Source organism: Hesperophylax consimilis, chromosome 3 (assembly GCF_061612785.1).
Source record: "Hesperophylax consimilis isolate HC1 chromosome 3, BYU_Hcon_1.0, whole genome shotgun sequence".
NCBI classification, from domain to species: Eukaryota; Metazoa; Arthropoda; class Insecta; order Trichoptera; family Limnephilidae; genus Hesperophylax; species Hesperophylax consimilis.
In genome coordinates this window covers 27,942,139-27,967,543 of record NC_142838.1, presented here as the reverse complement: position 1 = coordinate 27,967,543, position 25,405 = coordinate 27,942,139, and the positions used below count along the sequence as shown (strand labels likewise).

At 33.7% G+C, this 25,405-nt stretch overlaps 2 protein-coding genes across 2 annotated transcripts; both read left to right on the top strand.

Moving 5' to 3' along the window:
• Window positions 1–4,764: 4,764 nt before the first annotated feature.
• LOC149425217 (uncharacterized) lies at window positions 4,765–11,280 on the top strand. Its single transcript, XM_089651021.1, has 5 exons — window positions 4,765–4,895; window positions 6,484–6,594; window positions 7,708–7,868; window positions 9,393–9,935; window positions 10,988–11,280. The coding sequence occupies exons 2-5, from the start codon at window positions 6,490–6,492 to the stop codon at window positions 10,992–10,994; spliced, it is 816 nt and encodes a 271-aa protein (XP_089507147.1). The 5' UTR covers window positions 4,765–4,895; window positions 6,484–6,489; the 3' UTR covers window positions 10,995–11,280.
• A 7,194-nt stretch (window positions 11,281–18,474) lies between these two features.
• LOC149425216 (uncharacterized) lies at window positions 18,475–25,033 on the top strand. Its single transcript, XM_089651019.1, has 5 exons — window positions 18,475–18,594; window positions 20,697–20,939; window positions 22,722–22,834; window positions 24,084–24,413; window positions 24,741–25,033. Exons 2-5 carry the CDS (start codon window positions 20,703–20,705, stop codon window positions 24,745–24,747), a joined length of 687 nt encoding a protein of 228 aa, XP_089507145.1. The 5' UTR covers window positions 18,475–18,594; window positions 20,697–20,702; the 3' UTR covers window positions 24,748–25,033.
• The last annotated feature ends 372 nt before the right edge of the window (window positions 25,034–25,405 follow it).

The window sequence follows — 25,405 nt, the reverse complement described above, 5'->3', positions numbered from 1 at the left end:
CTCTTGTTGTCATGTGGTACTCATTAAAAAGAAGGAAAAAAATGAATAGAAAATTTTGGGTGAATATTTTCTGTAGGAACTTTCCAAGTGTTAATTGGTGAGTTGAGAAGTAATTAACTAAAGTACTTTAATGATTTTAGAATGTCTATCACTTCCTTTAACCACCCAACATCTAGTGGAACGAGTTTCAGAGAGCTAAACGCATCAAAATACAAAATTGAGAGAGTGCATTTGCACTGATGAAAGGCTATCGAAATTTTTAAGGTAAGAAAACTATTACAACTCAAACATTTTTTTATATGTGTTAATTAAACTAACGCGCTCTTCCGTGCATCGTGCAGCTCATTTAAGCTTTAAAATAAAGAAAAATAAGTAAAGTTTAAAAAATAAATTTTGAAACACGTTGAATAATGTTGATAAAAGTTGTGTACACCAAGCGTTTTGTTTTTATTTAATTAAAAATAAAATATTGTAGTTTGTTGGCTACTGGGTATTCCAGTGGCGGTCCGTGAGTTTTTAGCGAGCTAGATTGCTAGGATAAAAAATACGTTTTAATTTAATTACTTAACAAAATAACCAAATACAAGCACGCAGCGTGCCTGCTTCCTTGCGATTGGGAGCGGGCGAGGAGGGGTTGGGGTGTGGGGGGACTCTACCGGAACGACTAGGCGACAAGTGTGAACAGCTCCATACAAAACTATAAGCGAGCGAGTTCCGACACGATTTTAAAACGCGCTGCGCTGGCGATCCATCCGACAAAAAATGCCGGATCCGTTTTAAAATCGTGTCGGACAAGGGTGAACATCTCCATACATCCACTACAGCCGCTAGGGTATCCGTTTGTAAAACGGGACCCACCTCCGTTTTTAAAACGGAAGTGGGAACGGGCGCTCAAAGTTATCTTAAAAGGGCCACTCATTTCTTTCAGGTTACTTGCCAGATGAAATGGGAGAAATAAACTCCGTATTTATAAGCCTCCTTCAAAGTGGAAAGTGTTTTTAGAAAGGTATTTGTGCTGTGTTTTATTAGGTTATATTTACGTAAGAGTCTACGTCTAAGCACATTTTGTATTTTTTTTAATGTAATTTTGCAATAACTACACATAGGAGGCCCTGTGGAAAATATATTTTCTTAAAGTCAAGGAAGAAGATGAAATTCTGGTAATAAATAAAGATAATTTCCCGATCCGGCCTGCCATGCAGCTGGTAGGCAAACGCATCTACCACCAAGACCTGAACCCGGACACCCCTGCTAAGTCACCAAACGCATCGAAGCACTTGAGGTTACCTGTGGCCTGTTATCCAATGATTTTTTTCTGTGGCGGATCCCAAATTGAAAATGATCAAATATGCAAATTTAAATTATATATATATAATTTATATATATATATATGTATATATATATATATATATATATAGTATGGTTCTTGGATGCATAATATGAACAACAACGAGGATATGAATAACTGTAAAAGACGCTAGGAGCGTGTCCTACTTAATCGGGGAAACCCCCATGCATCCATGACTATATATTTCTAAAGAGTATGGTTGTGATGTGAATTGAATATTCACTAGCGGGGCATTCATAAAAAATAGCGCCGAATAATCATGAATTTAAATTGATTCTTGAAATAATATTTAACAATCTACTTCTATAAATAAAAATGTTAATGTTCGTTTGATTAAAATCTTACACCTCCGAAAGTTCTTCTGTTATATAGATGTCATCTGTGACAGGTAAAAACATGTTATTTTTAAAATTGCAACTTCTGTTGGACGTATCTGCACAGACATACTGAGCCCCAAAAACACGTGGCGGGGTACAGCTGGTCTAAAATTAATAACAACGTAACATTAAAAAAATATATATTTATGAACGATAGAACCTAATAAAAACAACCAAAAATTTTTACTGTCGATGTCTATTTCTATTTCTTTTTCTTTTTGTTTACTTTTTCTTTTTGTTTACTTTTTCTTTTTCTTTTTCTTTTTCTTTTTCTTTTTCTTTTTCTTTTTCTTTTTCTTTTTCTTTTTCTTTTTCTTTTTCTTTTTCTTTTTCTTTTTCTTTTTCTTTTTCTATTTCTATTTCTTTTTCTATTTCTATTTCCACTGAATTTGAAGTAATTAATATTACAATGAAGCGTAAAGCTTTAAAATATGAATTTATAATTCAGTAGATCTTCCTTTCAGTGCGATTAATATTACATTTTAATGTTCTGATGATTCATTTCACAAGGGTGCTTCCATTGCAGAGCAATTCATAAATTTATTTTAATGTGGTTTTTGATATTAATTTGCGCAATTCTTTGGCCAAACGATGAAACACACAATATCACATAAAATCTAGGCATAGAAAACAAACATTTTTAATTATTAAACTCAATAATACCAGATTCGACAATGCCATAAGAAGGAAATAATAATAAGGTCGTTTCTATGAAAAATATGTTTTATTCCGCGATTCTTCTAACCAAACTGAGCTATCCAGCTGTAACCCTTGAATCCGCTGATCTTCATAAGCAGATGAAATTAAATAAAAATCTAATTGGAGATAGAAATAACCCGCCGGTCATCTTATTTGTAAATGCACATAAATAAACAACCAAATTATATTTGAAATAGAAAGAGACGCAGTCTTTTTTTATGGAGACCAGTTTTTAATGTCAATAGTTTTTAAACCAACATATGTTAAAATAAATTTGATGGAATTACGTTTTTTCATCGATTTCTTAAGAAAAAAGACGCGGTTTCAGGTAAATCCAGGAACCTACCCATATACTTACATACTTCTCAGATATACGAGTAGATACATTATGTACTTACTAACTTGTATGCTTAGTCTAGTATTCGCCTTTTCATTAAAGAAATAGTATATAATAGTAATACAGAAATTAAATATTTTATTATCTATTCATTCTAAATTCTCATTTTTCGAGACATCAATAAATAATCGCATAAGGAATATTATAGATAACAATGCAGCAGTTATCTTTATCACCTCATCGAATTAAAAACAAATTAATTATGTGATCGTGATTAATTGGTTATAGATTTCAATGTCATTTGCATAATTTAATTAAAATAATCCGCATTGCTATACTGTACTTACTAACGAATTAAAATTAAAGAGAAACATAACATAAAAGTACACAATCCTACATCTTATACGAGTATATATATGCTACGTATACATGCGCGAGCCGAACTGCCCAGCTGAACCTCAATTTATGGGAAAGGAACCAAGTAACCGCAAAATGGCGCGAAACGCCGCTCGCAGTGAATAATAATAATAATCATATTTGGATGATGTTTATAGCGCCGTTTTTGTGGAAGATAACCTTAAGGGCCCTGTACAAATATATAATACATTTCTACAATGATCTATGTTATTACTAACTATATATGGAGATAATATACATTGCCATACTTACCTGGTAGGTCACTTAAGATTAACACTTAATTAACATTAACTAATTGTTTATTAGCGAAATTTGAAAATTTGATATAAATGGGTCCATTCTCTCAGAAATGGTATATTTAATTTAAGGGTAAGTTTTTAGTTCAGACCTGAATTCTGTTGTACTTGTTATGGATCTTAGTTCCGGAGGAAGTTTATTCCGAGCCTTCGGCCCAGATGCTGCGAAAGCGCGATCACCAAACTTAGTATTTAGCGTGCGCTTAGGTTCCATCAGTCTGCCCGCAGCTGATGATGTTGAGTTGCTTCGTTCTTTTCCCTTAATTCGTGGCTCCGTTCGCGTTTTGGTTGACAAATGAATACGTAGCATGAGACTTTGTTCAGAGTCGAAAAAGTAATTATTTATCTTGAAAAGATCACAATTTATTCGCATTTAATGTTTTTGTCTATTCTTTTATAGAATATATGTTGTTGTTGTTGTATGAGTATAAACATCCTACTTTGCTTGTATACATGTAACTTCTTTTGACGAAAGTTTTGATAACGGGCACATACGTTAATTTAGTTATTTTAGAAGCATTGCATTTTTCTAAGGCAAAAAATAATAGCATTCATAAATTAATATGTACCTACGTATTCAGGAAGCTTTTAATTTTCAATAAAATCTACATAGAAACCTAAGTAGTGATTATTAACCCCTCGGACCGTGTTTATGTTTGAAAATACACAGATTTAAAAAAATTTTCCTCCCTATCTAGAGATAATAAAAATTGGCGGTTTAAGTTGTTCAATTACTGGTATAATTGGCAATGCGGGCTATTTTTTTGATTGGATTTTATTTAACATTTTAGGTGGTAGCCATTTTTATTTTATTTTGAAATGCAATTTTTGTGTTCAATCTCGACGATTTTTTTTGATTTTTTAAATAGTGTAAGTTTTGAAGGTATTTTTTCAATTTTTAATTTTTATGTATTTTTTTTTTTTAATTTGATAAAATGTAATATTTTTTAAAAACACTGCGATTTTTTATTTTACGTTAAATACGCCATACGAGATCTATTGAAAAAAAAACACTGAAAATTTCCAAATATATCTACCAAATGCTTTCAATTACAAAGCTTAAATATATTCTACCACTGCCAGTTTTATTTCAGGTCTGAAAAGGTTAAAAGTAAATATAAATTATATGCTGGGTGAATGCAAGTGTTGATCAGGAACCGAAAATATAAAGAATTAAAGTGTGTTCTGCTGTTATCTACGCTACTCAAATCAAAGTTCGCTGAGAACGTTTACTTGTGGCGACAATTGGCGATAATTGTCGGAAGACCGCAGGTGCTATGTTTATGGAGTGGGAGAGTACACTATTTGGGGATGGGAGGGGGACCCGGTGAAATTATGTAGAAAAATTGCGACGTATAAAAAGGAAAAGTATCCTAGCGGTTGACAGTTGGTGACAGTGTGACAAGCCGATAGGAAATTATGTACGTACAAGTATAACCTCTCCATATCATCCCTTTAAGATATATTTTTCTTTTGGTGTTAATACTCCTGTGACTTTTGTGAAGTGATTTTCATCTTATGACAAATTTATCCTTTATTTATATGTGTTTTTTAATGATCGAGTCAACCTTGCGAAAAAATCCGGTTTTCGTTTATTATTATCGGTCGGTCGTAAATTCGTATTTTTTTCTTTAAATTATACAAGCTTGTGTTTTTTGTTCATTGTAGTGTATTTGTGGTTTTCGCATAGGTACAACAGCACGAAAGAATTCAGCATCTTCTCTAAATATTTGCTAACCGGTTTTATTAAATAATTGCGATGATTAAAAACATATTTAATCTGATCTTCTGTTATAGATTCTCCAAATACTTACACCTAACTTTTTTAAACTGCTTATAGCTTATACTCTTATAAATTAAATGACGTAATATTAAACTTTTCGTTTATGTACAAAATAACTATCATTAAGTTTATCATTGTAACAATACTTAAAGCAAAACTTCCACGCAATATAAATTGTACAAATTTCAGTGTGGTCTAAAAAGCCGTTCTAGTATTGCTGCTAATTAAAGAATATCAATCACTCTGTGGTTTGTTCTCCATATTCGATACGTTTCTCTGATCAAACACAATCCTACATCATGCGGTATTATTTTAGCACTGTAACTGGAGGTGTTTGCCGATCCCTCGTACTCGAAACATGTTTATATTTAGTCAGACATCCGCTCGGTTCTTACTCTGTATATAATGTCAATTCATTATGTTTGTGTCTGGTGACGGAAGACTTCACTGTTCGCATACTAAGTACACTAAATACGCGTTTCTGGAACGAAATGTAGTTACGCCTATAGCTCCTTAGCAACCTCTCCGTTATTTCTTATAAAATAAGCATATAACAGAAAGAGTGGTGACAATGTAGCTTTCAGCGGAAACACCATATTTGCTTGGTGATCATTAATTAATACAAAACTGTAGCTTGTTATCACATACAACACTTTCTCGTGGGGCCTTTAAACACACCGATTATTTATTTCTATGTCTAAGTTTGATTATTAAGTTTAGAGATTTTCGAGATTAAAGTAGTACAAGGACGATTAAATTATAGTTTGGTAACAAGTGATCTTGTGACTTATCAGAGCGTTGGTCCGGGGTTCCCACAAGGCTGTGGCCCGCTCCCCTTGAATCTTCTCTCAAGTATCGATAGGCTTTTGATAGGTCAATTACTAACTATTGGAAACCAATCAATGAAATTTACTAGCGAGTTTTTCAAGGCAAAATCTCAATTTTACATGCAAACATTTGACGTAATAATATCTACATACGTGTTATTAGATCCACATTTTTCTTAATATTTTACTAAGATAGTTTTAGTTAGAAGTGTGTATAATTAGTTGTTTGTTGTCTTTACGTCAAGTTGGGCATCTTTTGCAATAATTGATAATACTAGTCAGACCTTCGTGCTTAAAATCTTTCATTATTTCTACCTGAAGCTCTTCTCACTGTAAACATGGGGGCTATTTGCACAGTAGTGCCATGAATATGCACTTAACAATGTTTGTTTATTGCAGTAAACAATGGTAGCCAAGATATTACTGGTCTGCCTCGCGGTGGTGGCCCTCGGCCTGGCATCAGAACTTCCAACTGGACTGGACCCAGCTTCCGAAGGAGTTGAGTCATCGGTAAGTTTATTTGTTTTAATCATTTTACTCCCATAGGGATTATACATTTTTGGGACCGAATCACTATTTAGGTTCACCATATTCAATATCCATCATTACTAAACCTATTGTGAATTTAAATTCAATACTTATAAGAAGTAGTTAAGCTGATCTATCTCGAAGATTTCTTGGACGATTATTTATAACTAGTGTACCCCGCAATGCTTCACTATTGCTAATGTCTTTCTCCGGCGTCTCTGACTTCTTTATTGTCATCATTCACTACTGTATACCACACCGTTATTGTTAAAAAATTACATTAAATCAATTTTAATTCGACTCCATATCTCATTCCTTGGGTGTCCCCTACGTCTTCTACCATTCAAACTCCTGGCACTAATAAAATCAAATTTTTAAATTTTCATTGGTCCGGGGTTCCGGGGATCCGGTAAAGGCTGTAATTAAATATAACAAAAATAGGTTTTCAGTAACAATTGTCAGTAACATTGAAATAATTATTATCATCGACCACCGGGGGCGAGCAACTAAGATCCTTGGCTACGGATCCGAAGGTCGTGTGCTCGATTCCCGGCGTGCGCAAATATTTGTTTTAATTATTAATACAAAATAATGTATTTGCAGAAAATTTCAGAGTGATTGATATTCTCAATATAACCTTAGTGAAACACCACTATTAAGAACTGAAACCTTGCGCAAAATGACTTTAGTCGTGTTTAATGACAACATCTGAATAGCCCGATACTTCACAAAATTCTCATTCGACTTCTCCTCAATTTACTTTCCCTTGTCATCCCCTTCAGTCACACAATATACCCCGAAATGGTGATGCCATAGTCCAATCGCTTTGGGCAGCTGGGACTCTTTATTCAGATTAAAAAAAATCAAATCGGTGTTGGTAAACTTACTAACCATCACACCTTTATTCTGCAGGGGGAGACAGAGAATATTTACCGCTACACAATTCTGTTTTGTCACGCAATTTTTGGTTCATTCACATTAATATATCGTCTCATACATACCCTTCTGTTATTCTTAGCCATTGATATGGCCTGACTTAAGTATCTGATTAAGTTGATTGTGGTGTGTCTCAGAATATGTTTTAAATTTGCTTAGGTTCCCCTGGTGGAGTCTGACGATAGCCTAACTCCTCAGGTGAGGGAGAAGAGGACTCTGCTGAAGCTGAAGCTCGCCAAGCTCGCCCTGTTCAAGGGAGGACTGCTGCTGAAGGGAGGTATCCTCGGGGCTGGAGCTCTCGGAGCTGGTGCTCTACTCGGGTAAGCATCCTTCAGCAGCTTCTTGATTTCCCTACCTCATCATGCTGTATAATAATATTAGCGTGAATATAAGTCGTTTTAACACTGCACTTTAATCATTGCTCAAAAAAAATTCATTAAAAAAAATGTAAATATTTTTTTTTAAACCATAGGAATTAGAAAAACACTAAGATATGGGTGCGAACACAAACAAAAACTTAAAAAAAAATGAATTGAAACAATGCTAGTGATTTTCAGATCATGGTAAAAACGTCACATTGGAAAGGGGGCTTGGTAGCGAAATCGATAAAGATTCCATCCGGAAGGTTCAGTTCGATTATCAGTCATAATAATCATTGCTTAAAAAAATGTAAATATTTTTTTTTAAACCATAGGAATTAGAAAAACACTAAGATATGGGTGCGAACACGAACAAAAACTTTTACAAAAATGAATTGAAACAATGCTAGTGATTTTCAGATCATGGTAAAAACGTCATATTGGAAAGGGGGCTTGGTAGCGAAATCGATAAAGATTCCATCCGGAAGGTTCAGTTCGATTATCAGTCATAATAATCATTGCTTAAAAAAATGTAAATATTTTTTTTTAAACCATAGGAATTAGAAAAACACTAAGATATGGGTGCGAACACAAACAAAAACTTAAAAAAAGATGAATTGAAACAATGCTAGTGATTTTCAGATCATGGTAAAAACGTCACATTGGAAAGGGGGCTTGGTAACGAAATCGATAAAGATTCCATCCGGAAGGTTCAGTTCGATTATCAGTCATAATAATCATTGCTTAAAAAAATGTAAATATTTTTTTTAAACCATAGGAATTAGAAAAACACTAAGATATGGGTGCGAACACGAACAAAAACTTTTACAAAAATGAATTGAAACAATGCTAGTGATTTTCAGATCATGGTAAAAACGTCATATTGGAAAGGGGGCTTGGTAGCGAAATCGATAAAGATTCCATCCGGAAGGTTCAGTTCGATTATCAGTCATAATAATCATTGCTTAAAAAAATGTAAATATTTTTTTTTAAACCATAGGAATTAGAAAAACACTAAGATATGGGTGCGAACACAAACAAAAACTTTAAAAAAAAATGAATTGAAACAATGCTAGTGATTTTCAGATCATGGTAAAAACGTCACATTGGAAAGGGGGCTTGGTAACGAAATCGATAAAGATTCCATCCGGAAGGTTCAGTTCGATTATCAGTCATAATAATCATTGCTTAAAAAAATGTAAATATTTTTTTTTAAACCATAGGAATTAGAAAAACACTAAGATATGGGTGCGAACACGAACAAAAACTTTTACAAAAATGAATTGAAACAATGCTAGTGATTTTCAGATCATGGTAAAAACGTCATATTGGAAAGGGGGCTTGGTAGCGAAATCGATAAAGATTCCATCCGGAAGGTTCAGTCCGATTATCAGTCAGAAATTATCCATATTTTTTTGATAAATAATATTATGACGTAGTAAAAACGAAGTAAATGAATACAATTTATTTAAAAAATTGTTTCAGATCTAAGTTCGGAGGTGGATCTAAATACGGAGGCGGAGGCGGCAGTGATGGTGGCCACGTGTACGTGTCCGGCCCATCTTACGTCGTCCACGAGTACCAGGGACCATCCCATCACGGAGGATTCGACGGAGGATATCAAGGAGGATACCAAGGAGGATATCAAGGAGGATACCAGGGAGGATACCAAGGAGGATATTCCGGACACGGAGGCGGCGGGCAGGAGTTCCACTCCGCTCCTAGCTACGCACCATCCCACGGCTATTCCTACCAGGGACCCTCCATCAGCTACGTCCCGTCTTCTTTCAGATACGAGGCACCCGCCCCTGCTGTCCACTACGAGTCCCGCCCTGCCCCCGCTCCGGCTATTCACTACGAGTCTCACAGTCATCAGGCTCCCGCTCCTTCCGTAGTATACGAGTCAGCCCATCAGGGATACGACTATAGCCCCCCTGCCGCTAACTACGGACCCCCACAATCCAGCTACGGTCCTCCCGCCACCAGCTATGGAGTTCCCCATGAGACCTACGGACCACCCAAGAACAGGTAAAACAATCTATTTTTATTATTCTTTGAAACAATATTTAACCGCAGCCTACCAGCACCAAGCGCCACTCCTGAGTGAGCGCTGGGCCCAAGCGCACTCAAGACCACACCCTGCATAGTTTTCCTTATTTGATAATTTATTATATCTATTGTACAAAAAAAAAATGTATATCTATATGGGACGTGTGGGATTGCACAAACCTCCCCACATCCTGGAATAAAATATTATTATTATTATTATTATTATTAAATAGTTAGCTAGCTATGGACGGAGGTCAAAGAAGCAGCACAGTACATGGACTCCCGGACGCCTGTAGACGCCATGTTGGGGCGATGGGTTCCCTACTCACGTATCAAAAGGGGAAGATGATTAGATCTATTAGACGCGATGATTACAAAATGGAATTCTGAAACTTTTTTTGCTACCCAGCGAAATGTAGTGCCCACCCGGACGCTCTTGCCAATGAGGTCGTCTCCTGCATCGAAATTTCATGTTTTTTTACAATTGTGTCATATTAATCAGATCCTGAGGAAAATATAAGAGAGAAGATATAAACCGTCAAAATGTTGATATTTGCGGGCGACCACTGCACCACTCCCATTCGAATTAAAAATAATTGTACTGAATCGTGTCTTTTGTAACGTCAGGATTTACCAAGTTCAAGTTTTTGGAGATAACGACATAAATTTTAACGACATAATTAAGATTTAAATATAATTATTTTCCGTGAAAATAAAAAAAAATAAAGGACGACTTCATTGCGCTACCGAAACCCACGTTGCCACTGCCCCAATTTATCAATCCAAATATCCTTTATTGTTTTCAATTTATTTTTCCGTGAGAGGCAAGCGTCGTTCGTAAACAATCGTACCAATTTGTAAGGCTTATAGAAGCATAGAACTTTATGGACATAATTTCAATGTTTAAAAATTTGATGAATTTGTCCTTCATCAATAATATCCATGCTTTGAATAATTTCCTTGTGGCTACAGGAGAATAATTTAACATATTTAAAAAAAATTGCTTAAATTTGCATTTTATCTGTTTTCAGCTGGTAACTGCATGGAGAAGATCAAGAACAACGCGGTAAACATACGGCATTGTTCGCCTTATTTGTTTGGTGTAAATTATGTGTGTATCGTGCTGTGCACGTTACAATAGTATTTAATAAGATCAATCGCATTTTATCGAAATACTAAATACAAATAAACAAAGAATATTTGATGTAAATGCCGAAACAAGATGTGTTCAGTTGGGACTGTGAGTCAACAGCCTGTTCTGGTGGAGGTGCAGTGAGAGGAGCGCACTGGTTGAGAACCAAATCATATTATTAATAAATAAATCTGTGCCATCCATTTACCAATGTTTCATTCCATTGCACAGGACACGAAATTCTTAGAAGTGTTATCTTTTACCTACCTTCCGATTTGTAACACCTGTATTGGCACATCTGGAGATCAAGAGATAAAGCCCTATGTCAATACAATATTGACGTAATCCTTCTATGGTCATCTATGGTCAGTTAGCGATATTTGCAAGCACGGTTAGAGTATGATTTCGACAGTTAGTATACAAAAGCCTCTGCCTCTGCCCTTGTGTCAAATAAGCTGTCAATATGAACCACTTTATGGGTAATTTCGTTTGTTTGTTTGTTTCGTTCGTTGCAATATAATTTGCTTTTTAATGAATGAAGGTGAACTAACTTAGCTCTTGGAATTGAAAGAAATCATATTCAAGATCCACAGACTTAATTAATTTGTCTAAGACACGATTCTATTGATTACGTTCCAACTTGGAGAAACAAAAGTTGTTAGTCAGATGATGTTAATTTATTACTATTTTTAACTTTTACATAACCGTCTGACGTTTATGAATGTAAATTTAAAAGCACATGCGCCAGTGTTGCCAGAGTATGTCAATTTGCATTATCAGTATCAGACTGGGTACCAACAGCGCCACCGTGCTAGGGAAATAGTATAAAATCTTCGGTGGTTGCGCCTATCTACCCGATATTGTAAAGTTATCGATTTTACTGTGCTAGACGCCCTGAGCGAGTAGGATCGTGTTACAAGTACTTAGAAAAGAGGTCTGCAATATAAACTATGGAGATAAAACCATAGCAGTGTGATCTACGCTGACATGAAAGAAAACCGCTGTGGACAATTTACAACCTTTCTAGACTTATGCTCCGGAAAGGCCAATAAAATTGAATATTTTATAGAAGGAATTATTACAATAATTGAAAAGTGTGATCATTATCATCCAAAGTAATGGAAAATTGAGCTTATTCCTGGAAACTAGACATCTGTGTTCTCCACATTCAAGCAAAATAAATACGGATAAAACAAACAAAAAAATACTCAGCCAAAAAAGCAAAACAGATTGCACTCTTGACACTCAAAGATGAAAGTCTGACAATTTTAACAGTTTCTTATCCAAAAAGCCATCGACAATCTTTAAATTGCAAAAACACATATGTTGCTTCAACATCCAAACTAAAGAGCTATTTTGCTTACATTGTATGGTTATCATTATAGCAGCTTTGTGCATTATACATACTTGTAACTTGTAACACCTCAAGGGAACTTGACCGTAAGTAAATGAAATGGTGCTAATGAACCATCACAAACATTATGAAACCATCGGTTATAATTTGTACCATACACAGTAATTCTACATCATATGACTTACACACAACAAACGTAGGATGTCCCTTATGACTTGAAAGGAGATTGACCTTCACCTTAAATTTTTGTTCAGTATAATACTTTTATATTTAAGTAAGTAAGAGAGCCAGTTAGGATAACATATTCAAACAACAATTTTGTATACACATTAAATAATGTGTTAAGCTTGTTTGAATTCAAATAACATGAACCATTTTTTTTCTCGAAATATTCCAATTAATGGAGGTATTACCCAAAGTGGAATTAAATGCAATGCTGTGAAAAAAGGTGATTCCACTTTACAATACATTTCATATAATAATCAGGGAGTATCTCTTATCATCAGGAAAATGCAGGCTGCAGGGTGTAACCCGATACATCTTTGCGGAACTGCTAAAGTTTAATAAAGTTGATTAAATTCTCAAATTCTCTTTGTGATACCATTTTAATTTAATTAAAATAAATCACTTTGTATGCACCACTATTCAATAAAATGTTTCGATTATTTTGATTAAATAGTGTTGTATTCAAAGTGATTAATTCTTGGTAACGTTTTGCGATAAAGTTAACAAAATCAATTTTTCTCTTGAATGACAGTGGAACTATGAACTATTATGTGAACAACCAGTATATTTGTGCCACATTCTATACTCTCAGTATCGCCCTAGTGAAATATCACAATTCATAATTGAAACTTTGCTTGAAATGGCTTCGCCGTGTTTGGAGACCAGATCTGAACAGGAAATTCCCCACCATCTTTTTGCCCATCTTTTCCCTTCCCGACTACATTCAGCTACACAATATACCCATGTTGGGGATGCCATAGTCTCACTAGCTCCGGACGGTTGAGTAATGAGTATTAAGTGAGTTGGGAGTATTAAGCTGTATTCATATAAAAAAATATTATTGGTAATATTCCAAGTAATAACTTTACACAATAACGAAAACAGGAAGCAGGGAGAGGTAGTTATATGTATATTAAATATTTATTTGTAATAAATAATTATTTGGCAGTCAATAACCAAATATTCTTACAAATGTTTGCTTTCGGTTGCATGAAATGTTTGAAATCTCTTCGCTGAAGCTCAGAAAATCATTGGTTAAGAAAACGCACATTCAATTAATGAAAATCAATGTGAACACACATTATGAGGACTTGGCAGAAAAACCGATAATCTTAATAAATTGACGGTAAAGGAGATTAAAATAATACTTAGTTACTTACGCGTCATTATTTCATGTAGTTATTATTTGAACATTTAAATGAATAACTGTTTAAATAAATAATTATTTTTTTAATTCTTTGTTTATGCTCAGATCACAGAAAGAATTATATGAACAATTTCAATTACTTTCAATTTTATTTTTCATGAAACTGTTTTTCAAGAAAAGTTGTAAAATACGGCATAATTGATTTTTATTAGTTTTTTTCCACAGTGGAACGATTTAAACACTCACCTTCACACAAAAAGAAATACATTTTTTTTAAATTGTGTAATGTGCGATATTCGGAAAATTATGGAAAAAATAAAAAATTCTGCATCAATCACAAGTGGTGTATCATGGTGATATTTTGAATTCAGTCGTTTATGATTATAATGCTATGCTAGAGTTCACAAAAATGCACGCCAATTTGAAAAAAGTTGCTATAAAATTCTTGTCAACACTTATTTTCCTTTTGTCTTGACACTACGTAGTTTAAACCATACAAACAAAATGCATCGCTCCGCCCAATATCTGTATTTTTTTGCCAAAACTGCTTTGTAATAATATTAAAGAAAAAAAACTGCCATCTATGGAAGAACGACTTAAGTTTTGAACAAAAAAATTCCAAAGGTAAAAAAAACGGATTTCTTGGTTGAACTCAGCCGAGAAATCCAAAATAACTACTTTCCGCTATATCAACGGTCTACAAGAAATGGCTCTGATTTGTAACACCTTGTGATAAATTATCTGGTTTTGTCTTGATTCGTCTCGTTAGACGTGAGAGGTCAGCGAACCATTGAGTGTGGTCACGAATAATGGCGATAGTAGAATTTAAAAAGTCCACATAAGTCAATTATCTGGTAACGTTACGATATTTCGCTGTTGGTGATAAAAATGCTTAAAAGAAAATCTATTGAAGGTTCTGTCAGTTTTAGGTATTCAGAAAACAAAATAAAGTCCACTTATTCCTGGGTGTTTTTTTTTCTAGCGATTCCTCATATCTAACAAGATATTCATTGTTGTTTTTCCTTCTTTGACCGGCCTTGCTATTTGTAAAACAATTTGTAAATGAGAGTTCGATGATGAAATTTAAAAAAGTTTTTTTTGGTACATATAGTTTTAGGTTGGTACATATAGTCTTAATTTGGTTACGGCTTTTTGTGAAGTTTATTTTGTTACGATCTTATAAAGTTCAGAATTCTGTTTGGAAATCAGTACCTACACCTAATAGTTTTCTACGATCTTTGATATCATCATTGTGACGACAGCGTTGTATTAAATGCCAATAATTTTCTGACTAAAAACTATAAAAATCAACCGCATTATTGATTTGACTTTGAACGTTATTAAAAATAAAATTAGTGCATCCTTTTTTTTGTTTCTCTACTTACCACAACTTATTATTTACATCACATTGATTAAAGAGATGGTGCAAATAATATTGTTATATTTTCCAGGAATTATGGATTCCTTGGTAATCTGGAAGTAAATTTTTTTTTCCTATTCAATACTGAGGCCGTTGAGAGAGGGGGGGGGGGTTTGAACCCCACAAATCCTCCCTTTATATATGTCCTTGGCAACGGACAAAAACTATTCAAATGATATGAAAAAAAAACAAAACAAATAAGGATAAAATTATTATTCATAATATGTATAATAGTAACGATTCATCGGCAAATAACACGGAAATGATCTTCTTTACTTTTTAAACATTTTTAGATTTAGGAAAATTTCATGCTTAATAGACCGAGTGCCACAAAAGTCATGGGACAATTTTTAATTTAATTTTTTGTGGTAATTAACCAATTGAAAGTAATAAGCAAGCAAATAACTTCATTAAGACAAGTTTAATATTTTTTTAAGAGGCGGAGTGTGTAAACAGTTTCAGCATAAAAAATTAGAAGAAAATATGAACTTATACATATTCCGTCCTGTCTTGAGATATTATTTGAAGGGTGTAAACAGTCTGGTATATTAAAAATTTGTAATACATAAATACATGCCCTCCTAGTCATTTAGACCTGGTTGTTTGAAGCCCTGTCACATGTGGGGTAGTTATCAAATCGGCAATTAGTTCCTGTATATTCTTCAAATTGAACCGCCGATTCTCAGCTCGTCAATGTTTCGTTAATTTTTAAAGAACGTTAAGCTTGACGACTTAAACGAAACACAAATCAAGAATCATAACTTTATATTTGAAAAACCACTCACTAACAAGAATTCAAATATCAAAAATTAAATAATGGTAAGTACTTAGTGCCGATATCTGACAACGTCATATAATATGTGACGGGCGTTGTTCTTATACCTAAGCCTTAATACATAACATTTTCAAAATATTTTTTTGTCCTGTTTTCGTTTTATAACGTAATTAATTTTGGTAATTAAATTTTGATTTTTAACTAATTTAGTTGACAGACGATCGTGCCATACGGTATCTATAATATTATTTAAAAGCGATTTTTCACATCCGTGATTATTAAAATTCAATAGTTTTGTTATTCTCTGTAATTCAACCGGTTATTGGATCGGAAAAGGTCTTAGTGAAGTTAATGTTTCCCATTTGGACAAGTTCAAGAACGAGCAACGAGCTATAACTAAATTCATATTTGGTATACTGTAATAAAATAACTGACACCCTTGACTTTTTAAGAAGTAGTTAAAATATGAGAGGAAGGTTAGATGAAATATCAATGTCTTTTATTATTTGGGTAATCGAAACCACATGTTAGCCATGGAGTACAAAATGATCACTTTTATTTGTTTGGGATCCAAGAAAGTTTTATAATATTATTATTTTATGAGGCGCTAAAAAGTTAAGAAGTAAGTGCTAAAACAGTGGTGAATAACGCGCGGTCCACGAGCCCATTTCATGCGGCCTACAAACCTTTTTGTACGGCTCACTTGGCTTTGTAAAGCAAAAAACTTAAGTCTTTCAACTAAGTTTTGAAGCAGCCGCTCAAATAATTAATCTTTTATCAATATTCTGAATACAGAAATTCGTGATTCGACCAATTATAAAATGCCAAAAAGAGGTAAAAATTTTATTAACTGCGGCGCTTTGTTCTTCGGTTCTATGGTTATTTTATTTAAAAACTACGGGTTTCAAAAATATAAATAGGTTAATTACACAACCAACTGCAAATTTAACTATGTAAAGCTGTGTGTACCTTGTGGCACGTGATCTAAGGAAAGTTGATAAATTGGCCCTCAGGTTAAAAAGGTTGATGATCACTGTGCTAAAAGGCTGTCTGATGAATATATTTCGTGCAGTGTTGGCTGATTACTTTGTGCGAAATAAATTCGAACTATTTAACCGTTACATCTTTTCATCAAGGTTACCAAGGTTAGGCAGATAGAACTTCTTCCATATACATGTAAAGTAAAAAGGGTGACAAGTTCGCTAAGTGTCGCAGCAGACTTACTTCTTTTAAAATATAAGCAAAGTTAACGCATTTTCTGATTAAAATAAATTAATAAATATGAATTCCTCAAACTGAACAATAAACACAATGAACACGAAAAAAATGATAAGCCCCCCCTGTTTTTGTGATATTCGTGGATGGGTCAAGTTCAAGATGTAAGAAATATTGAACAGTGAATGAGAAACTTATCTAGGAGTTTTATAATTTAAGCTCAAAGATCACGCTCGAAATTAATGATAGCTTTTTTTTGCAAGTATCCTCGTTAATGGATACTTGCTTGATTAATGATTTCTTATTTAATCTATAGCGGTACAGGTCCTTGAGGCGTTTTTTCATAGCTAGGCACCTTAGTTAACCTTAACACACTAATTAAAAGAAGCAGACCAATAAATATAAATATGTATGAGTGATTTTTAACGTACACTAAACTTGTTAAACAAACGTAAGAACAGTGTTAAGGTTTTTTTGTCAAAGTTTCAAATCGGACTTTACACTGTTGAGTGAAGCACACAAAAGTAAAAAAAAAACAGGAAATTTCATTCTAAAAAGGACTCAACTCCTAGATTACCACGATTGAAAGACATTATTCTTTATTTATTTATTTTTCAGTCTCCATAAAACCGTTGTACCAATACATCACAGAGATTACATATTACGAGACGACAATGCGAGAGATTCACAATCCCTTATTAATTAGCTATTTTAATAACAATAATTACCAAATTTTTATTTTTATAATGTTAGCACCGAGCCTAAAGCTAAAATAGATTGATTTCGAAATACATACCTCAAAGATCAGGATAAATCTTCAATAATATATTATTTTGAATGTTTGTCTGTACCACAAATATGACGTAATTATTATACTATAATAATTTTTACGTCAAAAATTTTTGGCGTTTTGGTAGGGAAGAAAAGGCAGGACTTTGGACAGTGAAAATAGCAAAACCCGGCAGCAAAACGATAAGAGCACTTGATTGACTATTTTATTGATCAAATCGAGATGACCAGGCGATGTGTAAACTGTTAAGCCTTCTATCCTCTTCACAGATCACACATAGAATGCCGCGTGCTACCGAGCTCAAGTTTGTATACCGAATGTGTAAATATCTTCGATAATGATTATGTAAATTATATCGAGAGATCATCAATTTGGGAGAATATCGGTTTAATGGCCCATTATCCGCATGAATGTGAGGAGGGTTTTTCACGGGAGGAAGTGAGTGGTAGGGTGGTGCGGTGGGGGAGGTCATCTGGTGAAATTAACATGAGGAACATGGGAGTATAAAAAAGGAAAGTCAACCTGCCCACTGACAGTTGTTGGCAGTGAAGCAGAGCGTTAAGGATCAGAAATATATTACGTACGTGCAAGTATTAAAAAAATCGCAAAGTTGATTGTAAAACCCTAGTTTAAATTGTTGGTGAATTGTGAAGTGATTTTAACCTAAAGATAAAACTTGTTATTTTTTAACTGTGATTTAAGCGCTGCGCCCAGTATTTATTCACCGCATTAGATTAAAGTTTCTACGGATATTTCACTTTTGGCTTCATTACTTTCATAAGTTTCATTTGTGACTTATTCGTTTTCATTTTTCATCTACATTTCTGCACCTGTTGTTTTATTTTAAAATGTTAATAAAATCAATTTGAATGATCTTCGTAATTGTGCTTTTATTCAATATTTAAACGCATTTTTCAAATTATTCAAAGTTACAAAATTAAATAATGATTTACCCCTTTTCTTTATTGTGTTGGAAACTGAGTTCCTTCGATAAAATAATATTAGATTAAAAAGTTTCTATTTAAATTCGCTTTAGGCTTAGTAAATGCATTGATATTAATAAGTAAATTATCGTAACATTATATTTTTGATTATGGAAGGAGTAATAAATACATAAATAAATAAATATTGTCTATGATTAACAAAAATTATAATTTTGGACGTGTTTTTGTTTTCCACTTTTTATGGTATCAAAAATGAATTTTTAATATAAATATAAATTTTCGATAAGAATAAATTTATTCTTATCGAAAAAAAGAACGTCTTCAAAATTCCTCTGATATTCTGAAAATTAAAATAAATGAAAACGTTTTTTGTTTTTTTTTTAAATCTTTTAAATTTTTTTCTTTATTCAGTGACATGGTTATTACAATTATTAGGTACGTTTAGACCACCAAGCAGGCACATGTCTGTGTTGTGATGGGTATTGAATGCAGCCAATACTTTATGGTTCTTCAAGAAATTCACATAGGACGCGGGTCTGTTTCTCAGAATTTTAACAATTCATCAAATTTCAAAGGTAATTTTCAAGTTCTGTTATTACTTAAATTTGTGAAACAGCTGGCCTATAATGATATCATAACAGAACTTGAAAAGGACCTTTACGTTACTTGAAAATTAACTTGTAATAAATATTTGTGAATGTTAAAATTTTGTGAAACAACCCTTTCTTAGTATAACACATTTTAAAAATATATGTTGTAATTTAAGTTGTGTGGATAATAGATAAAATGTCTATATTTCGCAGTGTGTATTATTTAATTCGGGGACAGTACAATGGGTGAAAAAAAATTACAATGATTTTGATTATGTCTTAAATGACCGCTACCCGAAGCAGGTTTTCAAAGGCAAATCGCGACTTCTCAATTTTACTTTTTGTCATCATTATTAATTTACTTGAAAATATATTCATAATTAATTATTCAATTTTTAAATCGTGCATTTTATTTAAATTGCGCACATTTTTTTGGAAAATTGATTTGTATATCGATATAATTATTGAACATTTTGTTAAACAATTATATTTCTTCAAATTGAATTTCTTTGGTTAAAAATTACAATATACAATGTGATGCACATAGTGTACAAATTAATTTTCACTGAAAATAGACCTTATTCGGTGATGATGTTTTGACCCTGCATAAAACTGCATAGTGGTACAAAATGTTTTTCAAATAATTTTGCCCTGTTAATTTTAGCTGACGACAAATGAATGTGCAAAGTTTTAGAAAGACAATGTGAAGAGCTGAATTTCATCATTTTTATGAAAGAGATTAGAATTATGTTTCTTGTTGTTTAGATTCAAAAGTTTTCACACAGTTGTTAATCGTAAACGCATAGTGAAGTGTTTTGGAACTAATTTGGTAAAATATTCAAAAACTTTATTTTATATCACGCAATTTTTTTACAATAATAATAACAAAATCGTCGCATTAGCTTCGGGAAAAAAATACAGCTTCAATCGAATTTTTTTTGTGCTGATTTTCGGATTGCAAATGCCATCCAAAATCATATAAATTCCCCCTGGTTAAAACATATTACAGTTAAGTCAGTAACAAATTGTTTGTGGAACTCTGTATTTAAAATGATAACCACATATTATAGGTATTATCTCGCTGACTGGGCTAGAATTGTTGAAGTTGATGGTTTTGCAAGTGTTTATAAATGTTGTGTGTGTTGTAGAGAACAATGGTAGCCAAGATATTCTTGGTCTGCTTCACGGTGGTGGCCCTTGGCCTGGCCGCAGAGCTCCCCACTGGACTGGAGCCCGTAGCCGTAACTGGACTGGAGCCCGCAGCCGTAACTGCACTGGAGCCCGCAGCCGTAACTGCACTGGAGCCCGCAGCCGTAACTGCACTGGAGCCCGCAGCCGTAACTGCACTGGAGCCCGCAGCCGTAACTGGACTGGAGAAAACTGAACCAGCCGTAAGTTACATCCTAACATCAAATATAATACTGACAAAAAAGCATTTAATAAAAAATAACAAACCTTATCTAACGAACCAAACCTAACATTTTTATCATGTTCTGTTTTGTCAGTGTTAAAACAGATTTTATTCAGATATCCCCTTTTCCCACTTGCTTGTGTTTTGGTTGTACCAGATTTTCTCTATCTCATTATTATTAAAATTCTCCAACTCCCCAGTGTAACACAAAATTTAATAAGAAAAATTTGACATTCTTAACCTTCACATATACCGAACCGAAATAAGGCGTACGATCACAAATTAATGTCAATTAATTAACAGGTATAGAATATATCAAGAGAATCTCCTATCCCTATCCTATCTTCCGTATCCCTAACAAACATAGACTGTTTTAAAAAAAGATCTGCACTTTCGGTTCCACTAAAACGTATGTGATAGTCGTAACGGTCCAGTAAATTTAACCATACAAAATATTTTTATTTACGAATCACCGCAATCTTGCACGAAGTCCAGATATTAATATGACAGTGAATCACTGAAGTTATTATTCAGCACGTGAACTGTGACGGTGATGTTGAAGGATATGGAAAAACCGAGTAGTTTTATTATCACCAAATTTGCTATGAATTATTCAAATCGTGATGTCTATTATTACTGTCGCAGATTCGAGAATGTGACAATGCTGTCTTTAAAAAAAGCTACAGATGTTTATCTAAGTAGGTATTAATACATTGTATTAGGTTTACTCCTTAGCTTGAACTTATCTATTCATCTGGGTCATTGTCATCACCTTTGAAACAAGCCACGAATTTCAACATTTTGAACGCAGTCTCATAATCCAAAAGAAACAAATTATAAATATTTCTAGGGCTTAAAATCAAGCAACGTTTGATATTTAAAAACACACCGATAATGCAAGGGCTTTAACTCAAACAAAGTTATCTAAAAAAAACATTTCAGTAATATTAATTGGTATTTAACTGAAACCGCACTAGAGTCGCAACTGCTCCAAAGCGTCTGGAGCAAGTGAGACTATGGCATTCCCAATTGGGGGTATGTTGTGAGGCTGAAGTTAACGGGGAGGGGAAGGAGATGTGAGAGAGGAAGGTGGGGAATTACCTGGCATTCAAGCAACGTTTCAATTCAGAATGGTGGACTTACACCAGAGCGATACTGAGAATATCTTCCACTCTGCAACGTGCTGCAAATATACTTTATATAATTTTATATGAGTAAATTGAGAAATTTCTTTGCGCACTCCGAGATTTGAACCCGCGATCACTGGCTTGTTAGTCGAGAGCCTTACCCCTCGACCACGAGGCCGTCAGTTAGCGAGTACATTATTCCAAATGAAAACTTATGATTTACTAAACGAGTGCCACGTTAAAGTTTAGAAAGAGTTGGCCGTCAAAAAATTTGTCGATAAAATTATTTGACTTTAAGCCCTCGAATTATTGGTATGTCTATTGTAGATAACGTTGTTTCACATTAAGTCCTCGATAAGGAAAACCATTTTTTAGTTTATTTTCAAAATGTGTTAACAAAGCAAATTTGTATATTAGTGTTAGATTTTTTTTTACTCACTAAGTGACGTTAGTAAGTTTAGCGTATCATAGCTGTAAATCTATCTCTCCAGTGTCTGACTACGCACTATGCAGTTCTTATGATGTCACAACTCATCCGGAGTCTTAAGTTTGATAGCAAACTTTTTATCGATATTTCGAAATTCGTCTGCTGAGGAAATGGCTAAGCTTATTCGTGTAAACTTATATGTGTCCAGGTCCCCTCCGTAGAATCCGAAGACAGTCTCTCCCCTCAAGTGAGGGAGAAGAGGACCCTTCTGAAGCTGAAGCTCGCCAAGCTGGCTCTGGTCAAGGGAGGACTTCTACTTGGGTAAGATACTTCACTTTTTCAAATCAATCAATCATTAAAAACACTTATTTCGTTCGTTTGTGTATCTCGTTCAGTAAACTCTAGAAATCAGATTCTGCTTTGCATTTAATTTTCAAATTGGAACTTTTAATTTTTTTTACTATAGCAACTATTTAATCATTGTACATACAAAATACGAATAGTGAATATTTGTGTAGTAAATTGTATTTCTTAGTCCTTTTCACTAGGGTGACCTGTGCTGAGATGGACTAAAGTTATTCAATTCTGTTTTCTTTTTCGTTTTTAATGTTTTTTTTCAGATTTCATTAATCTCTTTCAGCCAGATTTTTATTTTTGATTTGTGATCATTCAAATTATCTATTCGCTTTATATCTGAAGGAAAGATGTTGTGGGTTTTGTCGCAAAATAAAAGTAATTTCTTTGTCTGAACTTCGTTTTATGACCGGGAATATTTTTTATGTCATTGTGATTTGTAATAAAGCGATAAATCGTCAAAGCACCTAATTTTAATAAAAAAATACAAGATATCTTTTATATATATTTTTTGTAATAACTCACGTTATTATAAGTAGGTAAAAATAAAATAAGAAAAATAAAGTTAAAAAAATGAAACAGAAAAACCAAAATAATATAATATTTTTTTCCCAGAAAATTGTTTTAGTAATAAATTCTGTATTGCACATTTTTAAATTGCTTAGGGTTAATAATTTTTTTTTTTTTTAGCTTTTGCTTCTCTTTTTTGTTATCTCTTGATGTATTGTACATGTATAAAATTGCATTACCTCCCACTCGTATTGTAAATTCCTCCCGTCCTAAATTGAGTTTTATAACTTACCGGGATTTCTCTGTAGCAAAAATAAATACAGCACAATAAATAAATGCAGAACCTGTTTCAAGAATAAATACAGTATTTTTTTAAAGGTATTCATATTTGTGAAGTGGTTGCGTCGACCCATTACACTCCTTTCACACCACCAACCCCTACACAGTTTACTTCGCTCTTGTACTAATATCTGACAAGGCTGTAACAAATCAAGGCCAGATGAGGCGCTAGTGTTTAACTAACAAATTGCTGTTTCATATCTTGGCATAATATTCACACTATTATAGAGATTTGTAAAATTTTATGACAACACCAATTTCCATACATTCTGATGGCGGCATGCTACACTAGCGCCTCCTAGCGGCATGAGTTTTCTTTCATACATTTTAATGGATTTTATGAACGTTAATGTTTTTCTGGTTTTAGCGCTAAGAAAGGACTTATTCTCGGAGGACTCGCCTATGGCTACGGACGCTCCTACGGAGGAGGCTACGGATACGGAGGCGGCTACGGAGGCGGCTACGGAGGCGGCTACGGAGGAGGTTATGGAGGTTACGATAGTGGACCTTCTTACGTCATCCATGAACACCACTACGGAGGATACGGGGGCGGCCATGGGGGCGGATACGGAGGAGGTTACAGCAGCGGTTATGGTGGCGGATACGGCGGTGGATATGGCGGTGGATACGGCGGCGGATACGGCGGCGGATATGGCGGTGGATACGGCGGTGGATACGGCAATGGCTGGGGAGAAAGGTAAGCAAATACGATCACCGATAAAACTTATACGACGAGATTTACAAGACAAACCCGAACGATTTTTGCCACTCAAATCCTTTGATATTTGCCGTTTTATTTATATATTTTTGGGTATCGTTTTTGGAAAGAACAGTAAACTATATAATACGTTGGCTGGAAAGAATAAGATACTCAATACTGTGTATAAAATAAATGATCCCAAAAGATCAAAATGCTAGAAAATCTTTATTATTGATTTGAGCTACAAGTTTTAGTGATACTGTAAAACATGATAGTTTTTAATGCATTTAAACTCTTTAATAATACAGTTTTCTTTACTTTCAGCTGGTAATCTAATCGCATTGGAAGAGAAGTGAAATAACGCGGTTATCGGTGTTGTTACGAGTGGTATTTTGTAGAGTAAACGACTTTTCCGTATCGCGTTGTGCACGATATGAAATAATAGTATTTAATAGAACGACGAATATTTCTATAAAATTTCGACCCAAGTGTTCAGTTGTGACCGTGGCCGTGACTGTGATCCTACAGTCTGCGTCTCGGATGCAACGGTGAGGGGATTTTTCTCACTGATGGGAACCATGTCATAGTGTAATAATAAATAAATATGTGCCATACTGTATCATTGTTTTATTTATTGAGTATTTAAAGATTGGTTTATCATAAAATTTATCCAGTGCAATAAAATTGCACAGAAAAAGATGAGTATTGCTAATTTATTAGAAATCTCTTAAAATTATTAAACACGGGATTGCTGATCGTTTCCTGATAAAATTTTAGTAAATTCCCTAAATATCTACTTAAAGTATACTATATTTTTTTTTATTTTTTATTTTTTTTATTCTAGATAAAAGAAAATGACATTTTTCACTTATTTAACTAGAAATAACATATATATTACACATAAATATATTACACACTGATATTATTCACTTTCATTGTTTTGTTGATTGAGCATAAAACTGAACAATTTTTTTTTAAATGTACCTATA